The 15794-nt window shown below is 42.2% G+C and overlaps 2 protein-coding genes across 4 annotated transcripts in view; one reads left to right on the forward strand and one right to left on the reverse strand.

Moving 5' to 3' along the window:
• UGGT2 (UDP-glucose glycoprotein glucosyltransferase 2) overlaps nt 1-8512 on the forward strand; it is a 126673-nt gene extending 118161 nt beyond the window's left edge. For all 3 annotated transcript variants that reach the window (XM_029073585.2, XM_029073586.2, XM_029073587.2), the window contains 3 exons: nt 4052-4168; nt 5034-5181; nt 7734-8512. In XM_029073585.2, coding sequence (XP_028929418.1) covers nt 4052-4168; nt 5034-5181; nt 7734-7756 — 288 coding nt within the window. In that variant the 3' untranslated portion in view covers nt 7757-8512. The remainder of the gene's footprint in view (nt 1-4051; nt 4169-5033; nt 5182-7733) is intronic.
• Nucleotides 8513-10965: 2453 nt separating this feature from the next.
• The window catches only part of DNAJC3 (DnaJ heat shock protein family (Hsp40) member C3), a 59072-nt gene continuing 54243 nt past the window's right edge, over nt 10966-15794 (reverse strand). The window contains exon 12 of the mRNA XM_029073146.1: nt 10966-15579. Coding sequence (XP_028928979.1) covers nt 15422-15579 — 158 coding nt within the window. The 3' untranslated portion in view covers nt 10966-15421. The remainder of the gene's footprint in view (nt 15580-15794) is intronic.

The following is a 15794-nucleotide window of genomic DNA, read 5'->3' on the forward strand; positions in this document are numbered from 1 at the left end:
CCATGACCGCTGACTCCAAAGCCCAGGCTCTTTCCACTGAGCCACGCTGCTTCTCGTGTTGGCAGGTGTTGGCAGGACATCCAAATAGAGATGTGTCAAAGGGATGAAGGAGATGTGAGACTACAGAGAAGGCAAGCGATCAGGGCTGTAGAGGTAGGCTTGGGAATCACCGGCATGGAGATGATAGTTTGAAGCCCTGAGAGTGAATGAATTCCAGAAGGGAGTTGGTGCAGTTGGAGAATAGAAGAGGACCCAAAACTGAGTCTAGAGGTACTCCCAGAATTAGAGGGTGGGAGGCATAGGAGGAGTCTGCAGAAGAGCCTGAGAAGAAGTGGCCAGAGAAATAGGAAGAGAACCAGGACAGTGTCAGTGAAGCCTAGGTTGGATGTTTCCAGGAGAAGGGACTAGTCCAGTGTTGAAGCCAGCTTAGAGGTCAAGGAGGAGTAGGATAGAGTTGGATTTGGCAAGCAGATCACTGGTGATCTTAAAGAGGACAGTTTCTGTGGAATGAACCAGGAGGAAGTCAGTTTACAGGGGATCGAGGAGAAAATTGAAAGAGGAAGTGGAGGCAGTGAGTGTAGACAACTCGCTCAAGGAGTTTGGAGTGGAATGTTAGGAGGAAGATTGGGTTATAACTGTAGGGAGCCATGAGGTCAAAGGGAAGATTTTTTTTAGGAATAGGAATACTGGAGCATGATATATCTATAAAGAGGGGACGCAGTGTTTAGGTACCTGCATGGGCTACTCCTCAACATTAGAACCCAGAACAAATGGCACAGATTTCCAAGGCATCACCATAATCATCATCTTCAGGAAGAAAACTGACAAAGCTGCATGTGGAAGCCCTCAGAGTCTCTCACAGCTCTCATGCCTAGTACATTATTTTTGTTAACCAAGTCCTTTGGACAGGATACTGAAAAATATCATTAGCATAATTTCAGTGTTGGCTTCACACCAAGGCATGCACATGGCAGATCTGATCTCTACATCGTAAAAACAGGAAAAAATACCAACACTACTCTAAGGCTACAGTTATCACTTCTTCATGGATGAGTCCCAAATCTACCGTACCAGCCCCAATTTGGCATTTCTTCCTGCCTCCAGAGTGTTTCTTGCAGCAAAACTGAACTCCTCATCTGCAGTCTTAAATTTATACTTCCAACCTGTCCCATCACAGCTGACAAACCATTATTCTTCCTATTCTAGAAGAATCAAGGTTACCCAGTGAAAGACTTAGGTGTCAGAGGACCTGGGTTCTAATCCTGGCTCTGTCATTAGTCTGTGTGACCTTGGGCAAGTCACTTAACTTCTCTGGGCCTTGGTTTCCTCAACAGTAAGACAGGGATTAAATATTTGTTCCCCCTCCTAACAAGACCCTGTCTGAGGCAACAGGATGCTTGATGAAGAGATTGAGATCAAAGGGGATGGGGGACTTACCTGTTGCTATTGCTAACTCGCCCTCTCTAATAATCAATTGTTGATGAACAAAAATAGTAACTTATGAAGTGCTTAGAACAGTGCTCTGCACATATCAAGCTAGTAAATACCAGTGATTGATTTCCAGCCAAGACAACTTTCCCTAGGAAAAAAATCATACTTTACCATGTGGCATGCAAATAATAGTTTCCTTTGTTCATTTTGAACATACCATCTTAAAATTCCAAAGGATGCCTTCAATTACAGGAGTTCTGGGATTTGGTGAACAACAATTTCATATTCCCCCTTTACTCACCCCTCTTTGATATGTAAGCACCAATCATGTCTCCTCTCTCTCAGCCTTAATTTTTCTAGACTGAAGAGTCTTTGTCCTTTCAGCTTCTCCTCCTAAATGGAAGTTTCCCTTTCCCCTAATCATCCTTGTTGCCCTTCTCTGTACATTTTCCAACTTTACTGCATCCTTCCCTACTGTTATATTTGTAAAACATTCAGGAAATGGACTACCCAGTTTTGCTGATAACAGGAGCTGAAAACCTATCATTTTATGCACTGTTAAAACAATATAATTTATTTTTATGTAACATCCTTCATTCAAAATACCATCTTGTTTTTTTCTCCAAGAATAGGAGGAAATATTACATTTGGTTATATAGTGACTTTCTTACATAGGTTGAAAATGACATATAGATATTACATAGTATAAATTCAGAAAAAAACTAGCAGCAGTACAAAAAATAAGCAGAACCCATAGGCTGATCCTACATATGCCATCAGAATGAACTTTGCATTTTGAACGTGTATTAACTTTCAGTCTACTATCTCACATCATTTTGTCCATTGGGAACTAATTTCCTGAATAGAGCCTGGCAATCATAGGGAATGAGTGCCCCTCCACAAGGCAGCAATTTACTTCTTTCTCCCTGAAAGGGTCAGGCCTAAGGTGAATCAACAAAGAGCTTGACAAACACTCCACTGGGCACATTTATATTAAGAGTTCTGAAAGACACCCTGTAAAATGCATTGATCAACTGAATAGAATGCAAGTCTTAAAAATTGGAGAAATGCAATATTCCACTGGAATTCTAATTAATCTGAGAGGGAATGATATTGATATCATATAATGACATGATTCATTACAAATTAAAGAAGAAAAATAGCAGAGAACAGTGCATCACCCAAAGGAGAAAAAAGTTATGGAATCAGTGACCTTTGTCTTTGACCATCCAGTGAGCTCCCTCCCACCTCTCAAGGGATCTGGGTTCTAAGCCCTGCTCTGCCATTTGTCTGCTTTGCAACCTTGGGCAAGTCACTTCTCTGTGCCTCAGTTACCTCATCCATAAAATGGGGATTAAGATTATGAGCCCATGTGGGATGTGGACTTTGTCTAACTTGATTCGCTTATGTACACCCCAACCCTTAGCACAGTGCCTGGTACATAGTAAGTGCTTAATAAATGCCATCGTATTATCTGGGAGTCATCCACCAATGAATGGTACCTGAAGCCATGAGAAAGGATGAGCGACTCAGAACACAGCCGATTTTGATGGACACCCAAAGTTGGGGTGAGAGGCAGGAAGTCCAACACAGGAAGCTGAGAAAGAGCAGCTGGGGAGGTAGGAGAAGAATCAGGAGAGAACTGTCAATAAAACCAGGTTTGGACAGCTTTTCCATGAAAAGATGGTTAGTCAATTAATGGTATATATTGAGTGTTCACTGTGTGCAGAGCACCAGAATAAGCGCTTGGGAGAGTACAGTATAAAAGAGTTGATAGACATGTTCCCTGCGCTCAATGAGCTTATGGAAAGGAGGAGAGGGGTAGAGTCTATTAGATTTGGCAAGGATGAGGCCATTAATGTTGTCTCTGGAGGGTTCAGTTTCAGTGGAATGAAGGGGCCAGAAACCAGATTGGAGTGGGTCATGAAGACAGGTGGAGGAGAGGAAGTGAAGGCAGTGTGACCTTGGGCAAGTCACTTTAACTTCTCTGTGCCTCAGTTACCGCATCTGTAAAATGGGGATAATGACTGTGAGGTCCATGTAGGGAACATGGACTGTGTCCAGTCTGATTACCTTGTATCTACCCCAGTGCTTAGGCCAGTGCCTGGCACATAGTAAGCGTTGAACAAATACCATTAAAAGGCAGGCAGAAAGTCCATATAACCCATGTGAGGGGAGTTCAAACAGGAACTGGAACAGGAAGATTTAGCAGTAGCTGGGGGATAGAGAGACTGTTTTAGGCATGTTTGAAGGTAGAGAGTAAGAAGCCATAAGAAAGTAAGCCATTGAAGAAGGTTGTTACAGAGGGGAAAAAGGGTGAGTAAGTTTTAGGGTTCAGAGGGAATGGGGACAGAGACTCAAGTAGAAAACTGGTGGAAGTTGACCAAGGGAGAATTGGGAGTAAGGGTGAAAAGAAGTGGATTTGGGGGATCTCACTCTTGTTTTCCATTTTACCACATAGTTTGGGAAGTCAAAAATTAGAAAAAGAAGTCTATTTTTTGCATATGTTTTTACCTGCCACCTAAATTATTCTTGCTTCACACTGCAAAATTTTTCTAGGTCTGTAATTTCTGCAAAATGATTAACACAGCATAATCTAGTACTGTTTTCATCTCTGCAGGACCTGCCTAATAATATGATTCATCAGGTCGCCATTAAGTCTCTTCCTCAAGAGTGGCTGTGGTGTGAAACTTGGTGTGATGACAAATCCAAAAAACAAGCCAAAACAATTGACTTGGTAAGTTGCTTAATGAAAAACAGATGAGCTGATCGAGATTTTTAAAGGTTTTTCCAACAACAGGCATGGCCTGGCCCACCCCGCAATCCATTGAACCTGGACATACATGTGGCACTGTTGGCTGACAACTCAGTCCACGTATGCCTCACTTTGGTATTACATCCAGTCATCGCAAATAAATCAATTTGTCACCGTCCCTTCCTTCCCCATTCCCAACAGTCAGTTTTGCAAACTGTTATAATAATAAGAATGATTATAAAGTTGTATTTGTTAGGTGCTTACTCTGTGCCAAGCACTGTTATAATAATAATAATAACGGTACTTGCAGAGTGCTTACTATGTGGCAAGCACTATCCTAAGCTCTGGGGTAGATGCAATTAATCAGGTTGCACATGGTTCCTGTCCCACATAGGTCTAACACTCTTAATCCCCATTTAACAGATGAGGTAACTGGAGCCCAGAGAAGTTAAGTGACTTGACCTTGTGGCGGAACTGGGATTAGAATCCATGATGTCCTTCTGACTCCCAGACCCGTGCTCTGTCTACTAAGTCACACTGGGATCAATAATCAGTTCAAATGTAGTCCCTGTCCCACATGGGGTTTATATTTATCACATTTCCTCAAGAAAACATAGCAAATTACATTAGACCTCTGTCTTTTATGTAATATAAATACCTTCACCAGGACCTCAGGAATGCTTCAGGTTTCTTCTGTGTTAATATTTAATTCTCCTCAAATTTTGGGAGTTCTGGTTTCAGAGTTCTTGTCGCTGCTTTAACATATAAAAGTTGCTGGATGCTTTTTACACCTGCCACAAGACAGTAACAGATTTATCAAATGCAGTCATGGCCTTTAAATTTCTAGTGTAATAACCCCCAAACTAAAGAACCCAAATTGGAAGCGGCTGCCCGAATTGTCCCCGAATGGTCAGAGTATGACACTGAGCTCCGACAGCTGATACAGCGGACTGAAGAGGGGAAGAAAAGCTCAAGCAAACCAACCTCCAAGAAGGGTGAGTGACCCCGGGGGACTGAGAGCCTGGTTTGTTAAATAGGGAATGACTCAGAGCTCCCTCTAGACTGTAAGCTCCTTGTAGACAGGGAGCATGTTCATTCATTCATTCATTCATTCAATAGTATTTATTGAGCACTTACTATGTGCAGAGCACTGTACTAAGCACTTGGAATGAACAGGTCGGCAACAGATAGAGACAGTTCCTGCCCCTTGACGGGCTTACAGTCTAATCAGGGGAGACGGACAGACAAGAACAATGACAATAAGTAGAGTCAAGGGGAAGAACATCTCGTAAAAACAACGGCAACCTAATAGAATCGAGGCGATGTACGTTTCATTAACAAAATAAATAGGGTAATGAAAATATATACAGTTGAGCAGATGAGTACAGTGCTGAGGGGATGGGAAGGGAGAGGGGGAGGAGCAGAGGGAAATGGGGGGAAAAGAGGGTTAAGCTGCGGAGAGGTGAAAGGGGGGGGCGGTAGAGGGAGTAGAGGGAGAAGGGGAGCTCAGTCTGGGAAGGCCTCTTGGAGAAGGTGAGTTTTAAGTAGGGTTTTGAAGAAGGGAAGAGAATCAGTTTGGTGGAGGTGAGGAGGGAGGGCATTCCAGGACTGCGGGAGGACGTGGCCCAGGGGTCGACAGCAGGATAGGTGAGACCGAGGGGACGGTGAGGAGGTGGGCGGCAGAGGAGCGGAGCGTGTGGGGTGGGTGGTAGAAAAAGAGAAGGGAGGAGAGGTAGGAAGGGGCAAGGTGATGTAGAGCCTTAGAAGCCTAGAGTGAGGAGTTTTTGTTTGGAGCGGAGGTCGATAGGCAACCACTGGAGGTGTTTAAGAAGGGGAGTGACATGCCCAGATCGTTTCTGCGGGAAGATGAGCCGGGCAGTGGAGTGAAGAATAGACTGGAGCAGGGCGAGAGAGGAGGAAGGGAGATCAGAGAGAAGGCTGACACAGTAGTCTAACCGGGATATAACGCGAGCCTGTAGCAGTAAGGTAGCCGTTTGGGTGGAGTGGAAAGGGCGGATCTTGGCGATAGAGCATGTCTATCAACTGTCTTATACTGTCCTCTTCCAAGCACTTAGCACAGTGGTCTGCACACAGTAAGCTTTCAATTAATATGATTGATTCAGCAGTAGCAATTAACAGTCCTGCCATAAAATATTGTACACAAGACTTCCAGAACCAAAGTTATCATTCACAACATCCTCATCTCATTTTGAAAATCAAATAGCTGTGGTGACCCCTTTGGGTTTTTCCTCACTTTCTATTTTAATGTTATTTCAAATATGAACTTGTTCATACAAAGACCATCCAGTTCTGCCATAAGTTCTGCATGTTTTTAGCATACGTTTTCGCTAGAAGCACTTAAAAGAGTACAGTAGCATGAGATTACAGTCTAGCATGGGAGATAGACACCTGTCTGTAAACTAGGTTATAGATAGGAGTGTTAGAGCTTGTAAAATATGTACATAAGGTTACATAGGGTGTAGTGGGAGAAGAGAGTGGATGAGTGGGAGGGATATAACTGATTGAATGTCTTGAATCCATTGGTCAGGAGTGTCTCAGTGCAGAGATTGAGCAACAGTGGGAAGTTTTTGAGGAGTGAGATTAATTCAATCATTTATTGAGTGTTTACTGTGTGCAGAGCACTGTATTAAGCGCTTGGGAGAATACAAAATAACAGCAGAGACATTCCCTGCCCACAATTAGCTGAACAGAATGACATTTTAGAAAAATGAACAGGAAAAAGAGTGAAGTATAGCCTGGATTGGGGAAGAGACTTGAGGCCAGGAGATCAACAAGGAGTCTGATGCAGTATCAAGCTGGAACAATATGGTAACTGTGTGGATAGAGAAGGATTGGGTGGGGACTCTGGAACTGTCTACTAAGAGCTGATGGGATTTGGTGGTGGACTAAATATGGAAGCTGAAAGAGAGGAGTCAAGGATAACGCAATGAGTATGAGAAACTTGGAAAGCAGTCAGGAGGGTTGTGTTGTCAACTGTGTTAGGAAATTTAGGGGAAGGATTAGGATTAGGACATTAGTTATCCATGGAGTTGCCTCTAAACCCAAAATTTTCCTGCAGAGGTGCATAGAGATATTTAAAATAATTATAAATCAAAATTTTCTTAGCATCACAGTCATCATTGCATGCAACATTAGCATCATATTTGTCTCCATTATCATTAAACATGGATTGTTTAACCAATCAATGGTATTTACTGAGCACTTATTGTGTTTAGAGCACGGTACTAAGTACTTGGGAGAATGCAGCACAAACATGATATCTGCCCTCAAGCTGCTTATAGGGGCTGCTTATGTGTTTGACAGGGACACATTAGGTAAGAAGAAACTTTAAGGAAGTTTGCGGCATGTAGAAAGGTACTGAACCCTTTAAGAAGCCGCATGCCATAACCTGAAAATACAAGCTCAAGGGCCAGAACTTCCTGTGTTGCAAACGTCTCATTTCCTCCAAGACCAAGACTACGACACACCTCCCAGCCTTTGTTGTTTAGAGTTGCATGTGCTAAAATAGTCTTTCCCTCTCTTTCAGGCTTCCAACGGGATGAACTTTAATTTATTGGCTTTTGGAAAAAAAAAGTTTTTTTTGAAAAACACCAGTTCTGCTACGGGCCATGGAATGAAGGATGTCACAGCTGCAGAAGCTTGATTTTACTATTTATCACTGCACTTGTCAAAGGGTCCCTAACCGAAACTCAGATTACTTAAGACCTGTCCATGTACCAAGTGTAGCAATGCAAACAAAACTTACAAGAGTAACTTTCTAATATGGAATCCTAAATGACGGGATCCTCAAAAATCAGGTATCCTTGCTGCATTTCCCTCTAAATCGGTGCACCCCAGTTCTTTAGCAAAGTGTGTCTGCAGATGAGCTGCTGAACCAAATACACCTGAAGTTTCAGATGCTGGATTTTTCATTTTACCACATTCTACTTCTGCACAGACTGTTCCATAAAGAGACTGGGCATTTGGTTTTACTAAGTGGTGCGATGTCAATGGGTATTTTTAGTTTACTAAAACATACGTTTGCCTTATTTAAGAAAAGATGTGTTACTTTCCAATGTGAATTCAGGGAAGACTTCATAGAGGAGTGCATTCTAATTGGTCTCTGAGAAAATGGTTAGGCCAAACAGAGTGAACTGTTATTGCAATAAAAATATTTTTAAATTGGAGTTTTCAAATTAAAAACCTAGAAAAGATTTTATGTTGACCTTTTTCTCACTTTAAAACAACAGCAATAGTTTCTCACAGTTTCCTTTTATAGCATACAAATCTGAGTTTTTCCAAATTAAAACTCACGTTTTCACCAAATACTGTCTGCTTTTTCTTCTACAATTTCTTCCGGAACGGAGTCTTTCTTTCTCTCCTGGTTGAGTTTTTCCAGCACTCACCTCGCTGTCCTGAAAGAATCTAGGGCAGGTTAGAAAGAGATTTGGAAATCTAATCCACGAAATAGGATTCCATCCAGGCTAGGGAGGACAGGAAAGGGGCATATTGATATAAAGGACGCAGCTCCCATGATGGCCATGAACCCCTGAGGTGCTGCGGCTTATGGCACAGTAAGTAATAGGTAGAAACAAAGACTCCGTGCCCCCTCCCCTATTTACTCCCCCAGTCCACTCCCTTAAAGGCAGAGATCCAAAGCCAGCTAGAGGGAGCATCAAGCAGTGGATAGGTGGCGGCTGTGATAACGGAAGGTGTCCCTTTTGGCAGAGTCTGGCTGTTAAAAATGTGTCACTTGGTGTGATGCTCTCTACTACGTAAGGGGGAAGGACAGAATAACCAAGTGGGTGCTCAATAAATGAAACTACTACAAATATTTCTATTTTCCCTTGTAGTGTAAAAGTCCCAATTTATTTTGACTGATGAGCAGGGTCTAAAGAGCACGGGTCTGGGAGTTAGAGGCCCTGGGTTCTAACTCCAGCTCTGCCACTTGCCTGTTATGTGACTTAGGGTAAATCTCTTAACTGTGCTTTGCTTCAGTTTGCTCATTTGTAAAATGATTTAATAGGTGTTCTCCCTCCACTTAGACTGTGAACCCCATGTGAAACTGGGACTCTGTCCAACCTGAATAACTCGTATCTGCCCAATACTTAGGACGGTGGTTGACACAGTTCATGCTTAACAAATAATATTCATCATTTTTTCTAATCATTACAGGAAGTGATAATTGAAAGAATGTCACCAGTATAACAGAACATCTTTCTCCTCCATTTTGTAAATGATTTTTTTTTCCTTTGTTGGGCAAAAAAACACCAGTAAGGTGAAAGTCAGTTATTCCAATCAGTGTTTAAATATGGTGCCCAGATTTGTGAATGCCAACTTGACCCTTCAGAAATGCCATGGGCTAAAATCTGCAACATTTCGACAACTGAGAAAACAGCGTGGGAGCAAGGAAATCTGTTCTGGAGGCAACAGCTGCCATTTGTTTTCATTAAGAGGTCTGGGGGGCTCCTCTGAGTGTAACTAAGGATAAACTCTCAGGCCTCACCCCAGTGGAGTGACAAGGATCCACATAGTGCCATTTTTTTCTTGGACTCATGGCTGTCACTAAGGTTGATACTCCCAAATGCTTAAAACAGTGGTCTGCATGCAGTAAGCACTCAAATACCATTGATTGATGGCTCAGCCTTGGCAGTTGTTTTCAAGAGAGGTCTTGGCCAGGATAATTCAGGACAAACCTAACCCAAGGCTAAAATTGTTCAGAGGCTGCCTGCACAAAGGGAAGAAGACAGGAGAGAGATGGGCAGATAAGAGAGGAAAAAAATGGAGACATTCAGGGCCAGAGGTACACACTTACACATCTTACGAGGTAATTGGTCTCTGGAGTAGGTGCTCCCTTTCTCCCAGCAGTCACCCAGAAATGTGCTATAGCAGGAACTGGCAGCAGCAGGAAGACAACCCAGCATGGAGAAACTATGGCAGCAAAGACAAGAGCAGTGAAGCTAGCTAGTAAGGGGAAAGCTGGAAGATGCAGCAACAATGAGAAGCAGCAGCGGCAGCTGGGAATCCAGTGGCAGTTGGAGAGGAAGAGGCCACACTGCAGTGGTCTTGGCTTCCCCTCTGCCAAATCAGCCTGGCCTTGTTACAGAGTCACTGAGCCCTGCCTCCCGCTGACCAGAAGACCTGCTATCTTCGTCTTGGGAGATGCAGGAGCCGGTCAAAATCTGTCCATTCCACCTAAATTGGAACTTCTGATCACTTTAGAAATGGGACTTAGCAGAATCCAATGCTTCAGTCAAGCAGATGGTGGGAGGATCTGACCTTTGCACCCCACTCCCAAAGTGCCAAAAGACAGTGTTCCGCTAGCTTTGGGGAGCGCCTAAGATTCTGCAGGTCCATCAGACATGTTGGTCTCCCATTTCTTTTGAAGGGTTCAAAAAGCAAGATTAGTGCATAAGGTTCCAAAAATGTTAATCTTCTCTGGGACAATCCCCATTCAAGTTGTACTTACGCTTAAACATTAACCATTTTTCCCAAGCAGATTTGGGCCCCCAAACCGTTTTTGACCAAAACCAAAAATGATTTAAAGTCCAATGCAAACCAAGGCCTTAATCAACAAGCACTTCACTCCTTTCTCCATTTTTATGTGTCTTTAAGTCCTCTTCTCTGGAATCAAACTTGGCAGTCGCACAAACCCAAACTGATAATTTACTTGTTTTCCATCACAGGGAATGAGGGGTGGGGGGTGACAGGGAGGCTGACCTAAAATGGCCATTGACACCAGAAATTCTAAGTCTTGCAAGAAAAGAGATACACCAAAGTCACCATAAATATTTTTATTAAATGTGAAAATACACTGGCATAAAAATAGTACCTACATTTGGAGACATGTCTTGACACTCATGTCAATGAGTTTTAGGTTACTTTTTCGTATAAAACATTCTAGGATATTGAGATGCTTACTCAGGCTAAAGTTTTGCCTCATTCAAGAAGCATGACACTAGCTTTAGGGCATGAATCATACTTTTATTTAACATTGAGAAAGACCTCCATTCTCCTAGTTCTACCCTCCTACCCCTTTCATAATGGGCAGAAGTTGAAATAAACAGAATAGTAGGTAGACAAAGGCTGCAAAACTTGTTACTCCCAATGCAGAGTGCCTAATTTACCTTAAGTCAGAAGCTGTAAGCAGAACAATCCCTTATCAAGACTGATTTAACCTTATCCACTACCATCTCATTCAAATTAATAAACTCCATGTCACTAATAGGGGTAGGCATCAGAAGTGATTTGATTTAAATTATAAGGAGATATTAGTCACAGCAGAAAGAGCACTTGCTCTTTTTCTGAACATGGAAAAAGTAACTATACTCATCAACACTATACCACTCCATTCCATTTCTTCAACTGAGTATTGTACTGTTTTGTTTATAGGTTGGCAAACATGTTCTGGGAAGAAAGAAACCATGACAGAAAATCGCTCTCAACCAATCTCCAAGCATTTGCCAAAGCCATCAGACTGGCTGTCAAAGGGTCAGGTTCCCTTGATGCATATGGAGAAAACCATTTCAGTTCAAACAATCTAGTGGTTTAGAAATGCTGGCTATAGAGAACAAGGCCCAAGGTGACATTTCATGAAGCTGAATAAAGTGCAGTGTCAAAGAAAGGCTTGAAAACTGACCAACTAGAGATTTCCATTCTGGACAGATGGACGGACACAGACACACACACATACTCATAGTCGCACTCATTCTCTCTCTCTCTCTCTCTAGAAAACTATTCACTTGGCCAAATCTTCTCAAAAGATGAAAATATTCACTTGTCCCATGAATAAACTGTGACTAGCTTTAGATTTCATCCTTCCACTGGACATCTTTGGATGTTCTCTTTGGGGCAGACATCATTGGAAAAAATGGACGCAAGGCAATCTTCAAACTCCCAAGCTGCTTTCTAAATTGACAAAGAAGCCACTCAAAGTTTAATACTGTTCTAAACCATAGCTATTTTTTTTTACTTCTAAAGTACATTGGAAGCTGGTTATTGTCAATATACAGTTATATGGTACTCACCAAAGAAGGCTGCTCAAATTATGATCAAGGTTTCATTTATTCAGGATAAAAAGAACAAATTGTAACAAGTTCTCAGACTTCAGATATGAACTGTTTTTAAGATTGCCCTTTAGGAACCAATTTTTTCCACCACTGGTATAGAATGAAGTTTTAATACTTTTTACAGATATTGTCTTCCAGTAGTCCCAGAAGGCTCCACCACTGCAAACAGAAGCAACTTTGGGGGCTCATTAATAAAGGGAAGCATAAATTTCAGAACAGGAACAGAAAACAACAAGGGAACAGAGCATCTCTTCCAAGGCTTCAAGAACACTATTTCGCACGTGCTTGTCTGTTCCCCCTGCAAAACTGAAGTTTGGGGATAGCAGCCAGCGGGTTTCAAGGAAGTGGTGTAAAATAAAGTCGACTTTTCCTAATGCCCTTCTCACCAGAGCACAATGCTTCCTCTCATGACAAATGTCATGACCTTTGTACTTTGAGCAGCTGGGGGCAGCTCCTGGTCAGAAAGAGGGGGAAACAGTAGACTGAAGTCTTCAAGGCAGGATGACCCTAGCAGGCCCCAGATAACTCTCCAAGCAGATTTAGAACTTGTAGGACAATTTGCTTTTTCCTAAATTAGCAGGGATGCTGCCTGATCTCAACCTCACACTTCTTCTACAGAGTTGGCACTGAACATTTGACGGAAAGGGTACAATTAAAAGGATTTTCTCTGTAATTGTTTTGCTGATGGAGTACATCTCCTATTGCACAAGCTGGGGGAATGACTTCAAGCTAGGGGTTTTGGACCTCTGAATTAGTGGGAATTCAGGCAATCAGATGAAGATTGAAGCCAGAGGTCTATCATCTCCCCTGAGAGACTTTTCTCCCTGATCATCTTGGGTACTCATTGGCTAGGTCCTTCCCACATGCTTGCAGCTTCTTCATTCACTTGTTCCTCCAATGGAATGAGGCAGGACTTGTTAAGCTCCTTTTCATGACTTGCCAACAAACGCACAGACTTGTTTGATGCCAACCAGAATCAATCTACAACATGCCAAACTCAGAGGACTGGGGCTGAGGGGGTAGGGAGTGGTGGGGTAGAGATTGTGGAAAATGCTTCATTTTGCAAGATTAAATGCCTAAACAAGCAGAGTTCAAGCCATAAAGAAGGGCGAATCACTAGGCAGAAATTCTAGTTTACACTGTAAACTGAACCTTCTGAATCACATTACATAAATAAGATTCAAGACTCTTTAAAAAGACAGATGAGCAAACAGCAAAATAAAATCACAATAGAAAAGGCTAATTAGTTTTCAATTTGTAATGTTAAGTATCCTGATAAGAAACAAAGGTAAACAGTTGCTAAAACCAACACTTTCTACAAAGTGCATTTTCAACACTTCATTTGTCAAGTTACATTCAACAATGTTGGAAATGAACAAAAAAGATATCTTCTATCTCCTTCCTAATTTGAAAGTTACCTTTAGGAATAGGATTTTGTGCTTGGATAATGCTGGCTTCAATACAAAAACATTACTTTCTAATTGATTAGCTCTTTTGTTTCACAATCTCATGGCTCTGAAAGAGCTTGGTCTTCATAAGGGCCAATTTCCCAATGGCTCCCGACCACTTTGGGCTAGGAAGGACTGAAGTGGTTTTCTGCTCATTCACTGAAGCGGTTGCATTTGCTTCAGATGTATTTCTGGAACTTCTTTAACAGAGACAGGGCTCTTATTTAAGTAATCTCCAGGTTAAGATCGATCCTGATTCTTGTAACAAACAGAAACTGAACTTGCTATAAACTGAACAGTGTCTCCTAAGGAACTTGACAGGGGAAACGTCACCGAGGACACGACCAAATCATTCCCGAATCAACATTAAACAGACCAGATCTCGACAACTTTGCAATTCTTTTTTCTAATCGTGACAGTGGCTCAGCTGGGAGGCCTTGCATTACTTCGGCCAAACATGTGATGTCTGAACTCTCGACATTTGACAGGGAACTGATATACTGCCTAGTGAATTGAGCAGAGTGATGTTCATTGAAATCCAGCCATCAGACCTGTCTGCTCCTGGCACCAAAGGAAAATCCATTACGGAGGGGTTAAAAGAAGTGAGAGATTATTCCTTTAGCCCTATAGATCCTTAATGGGGTATTTTAAATTCCTAAACAAATTCTGGGGAGGTAATGCTTAAAGCACATAGGAACTTAGGGGATGGAATACATTTTCTTTCAACTTCCAAGTATTTTCTATTACTTCAAAGAATTCTGCTACATCTCAGAAAGACAATTCTCAGAAAATGGATTATCTCTATTAGTTGGCTGTAGGATTTTGATTTTTTTTTAAGTTAAATGAAGTGCCAGGAGGTCTCCTGATAAAACTGTCCGGAACAAATCTCATTCACCTGCTTAGCAAAAGAATAAAATATGCGGTTTAACCCCAATCAGAAAGTCTAATTCAAGCTAATTCAAACATCCATCAGTAGCAAGTGTTCCAAATGAGGAAATTTTTCATTTCCCTACTGACAGCCATGATGAGCATACAAGAGAAACATAATTTTCACTGACTGCAGTCAAAAGGATGCTCATATTACTAAGCAGAAACTACAGAAACCATTAACTGCCCTGTTTGCCTGTTCAAAACCCCATTCAATGCTCCCCTCAGACAATGCCTGAGACAAGATGGCCATCAGGACAATGGAGTTCAGAATTTGGTCTTATACATCACCTTTCCCTTTAAGAATACTGAAATGTGAGCCAATCTTCCAGCGATGGTAGCTGCGTTGTTAGGTTTGTTGTGCGTGCCTCCACAGATTTAAACTTAAGACCATCACCTCCTTACCACTCCCAACTTGGGCACCATGTGAACTTGGGCTCACCTGGTGACCAGAGTCGGGATTCCACAAGTTCCAATGCAGAAAAACCAACACTGTGTTTGTGTTGCCTTGGAGGCCAGGTGCCATCCCACCCACAAGTGGCCTGGAAAATCCCACCTCGGCTGCTTTTACCCAACTGAAACTACAGTCTCTTTCTCTTCACTCCCCAAACTGTCCAATCTGAGATGTCCAGAATGAACCATCATTGATTCTTCTTAATGACATAATTCTTTGGTTAGGGACAACAGAAGGATTTAAAAATTGAGTTAGGGTTCTGAAATAAGGTTGCTTTTTTAATTTAAAAAAAAAAGAATTAAGAAGAGGAGGGGCAGCAGCAGGAAAAAAAAAGATTTCAATTGAAGTGGAATTTAAATCGAAACGGTCCTCCTGAACTGAAGGGATTAAAGCCTTGCCATGAGTTCCAGCTCCTGTGGAAGGGATTTCCACCACCGCCTTGTTGACTCTCTGCATCCAATGGGTCTTCTCCTTCATCAAATTTCTTCCTCATTTCTAGGAAAGAAACAGCAGAGTGAGGCCCTGGAGCCAGATCAGAGTTTCTTACTGATTAAACCGGGGAGCTGGGGAGGGTGGGTGGGCAAAGATGCTTGTTTTTAAATAGTCTCAGCTGAACCATCTGGCATGTAGATTCAGTTCCCACTGAAACTGACCCTGCAGAGTCTTCTGCCTTAAGGATATTTACTGTGTAATGGGCACTGGACATTCCA

Source organism: Ornithorhynchus anatinus, chromosome 10 (assembly GCF_004115215.2).
Source record: "Ornithorhynchus anatinus isolate Pmale09 chromosome 10, mOrnAna1.pri.v4, whole genome shotgun sequence".
NCBI classification, from domain to species: domain Eukaryota; kingdom Metazoa; phylum Chordata; class Mammalia; order Monotremata; family Ornithorhynchidae; genus Ornithorhynchus; species Ornithorhynchus anatinus.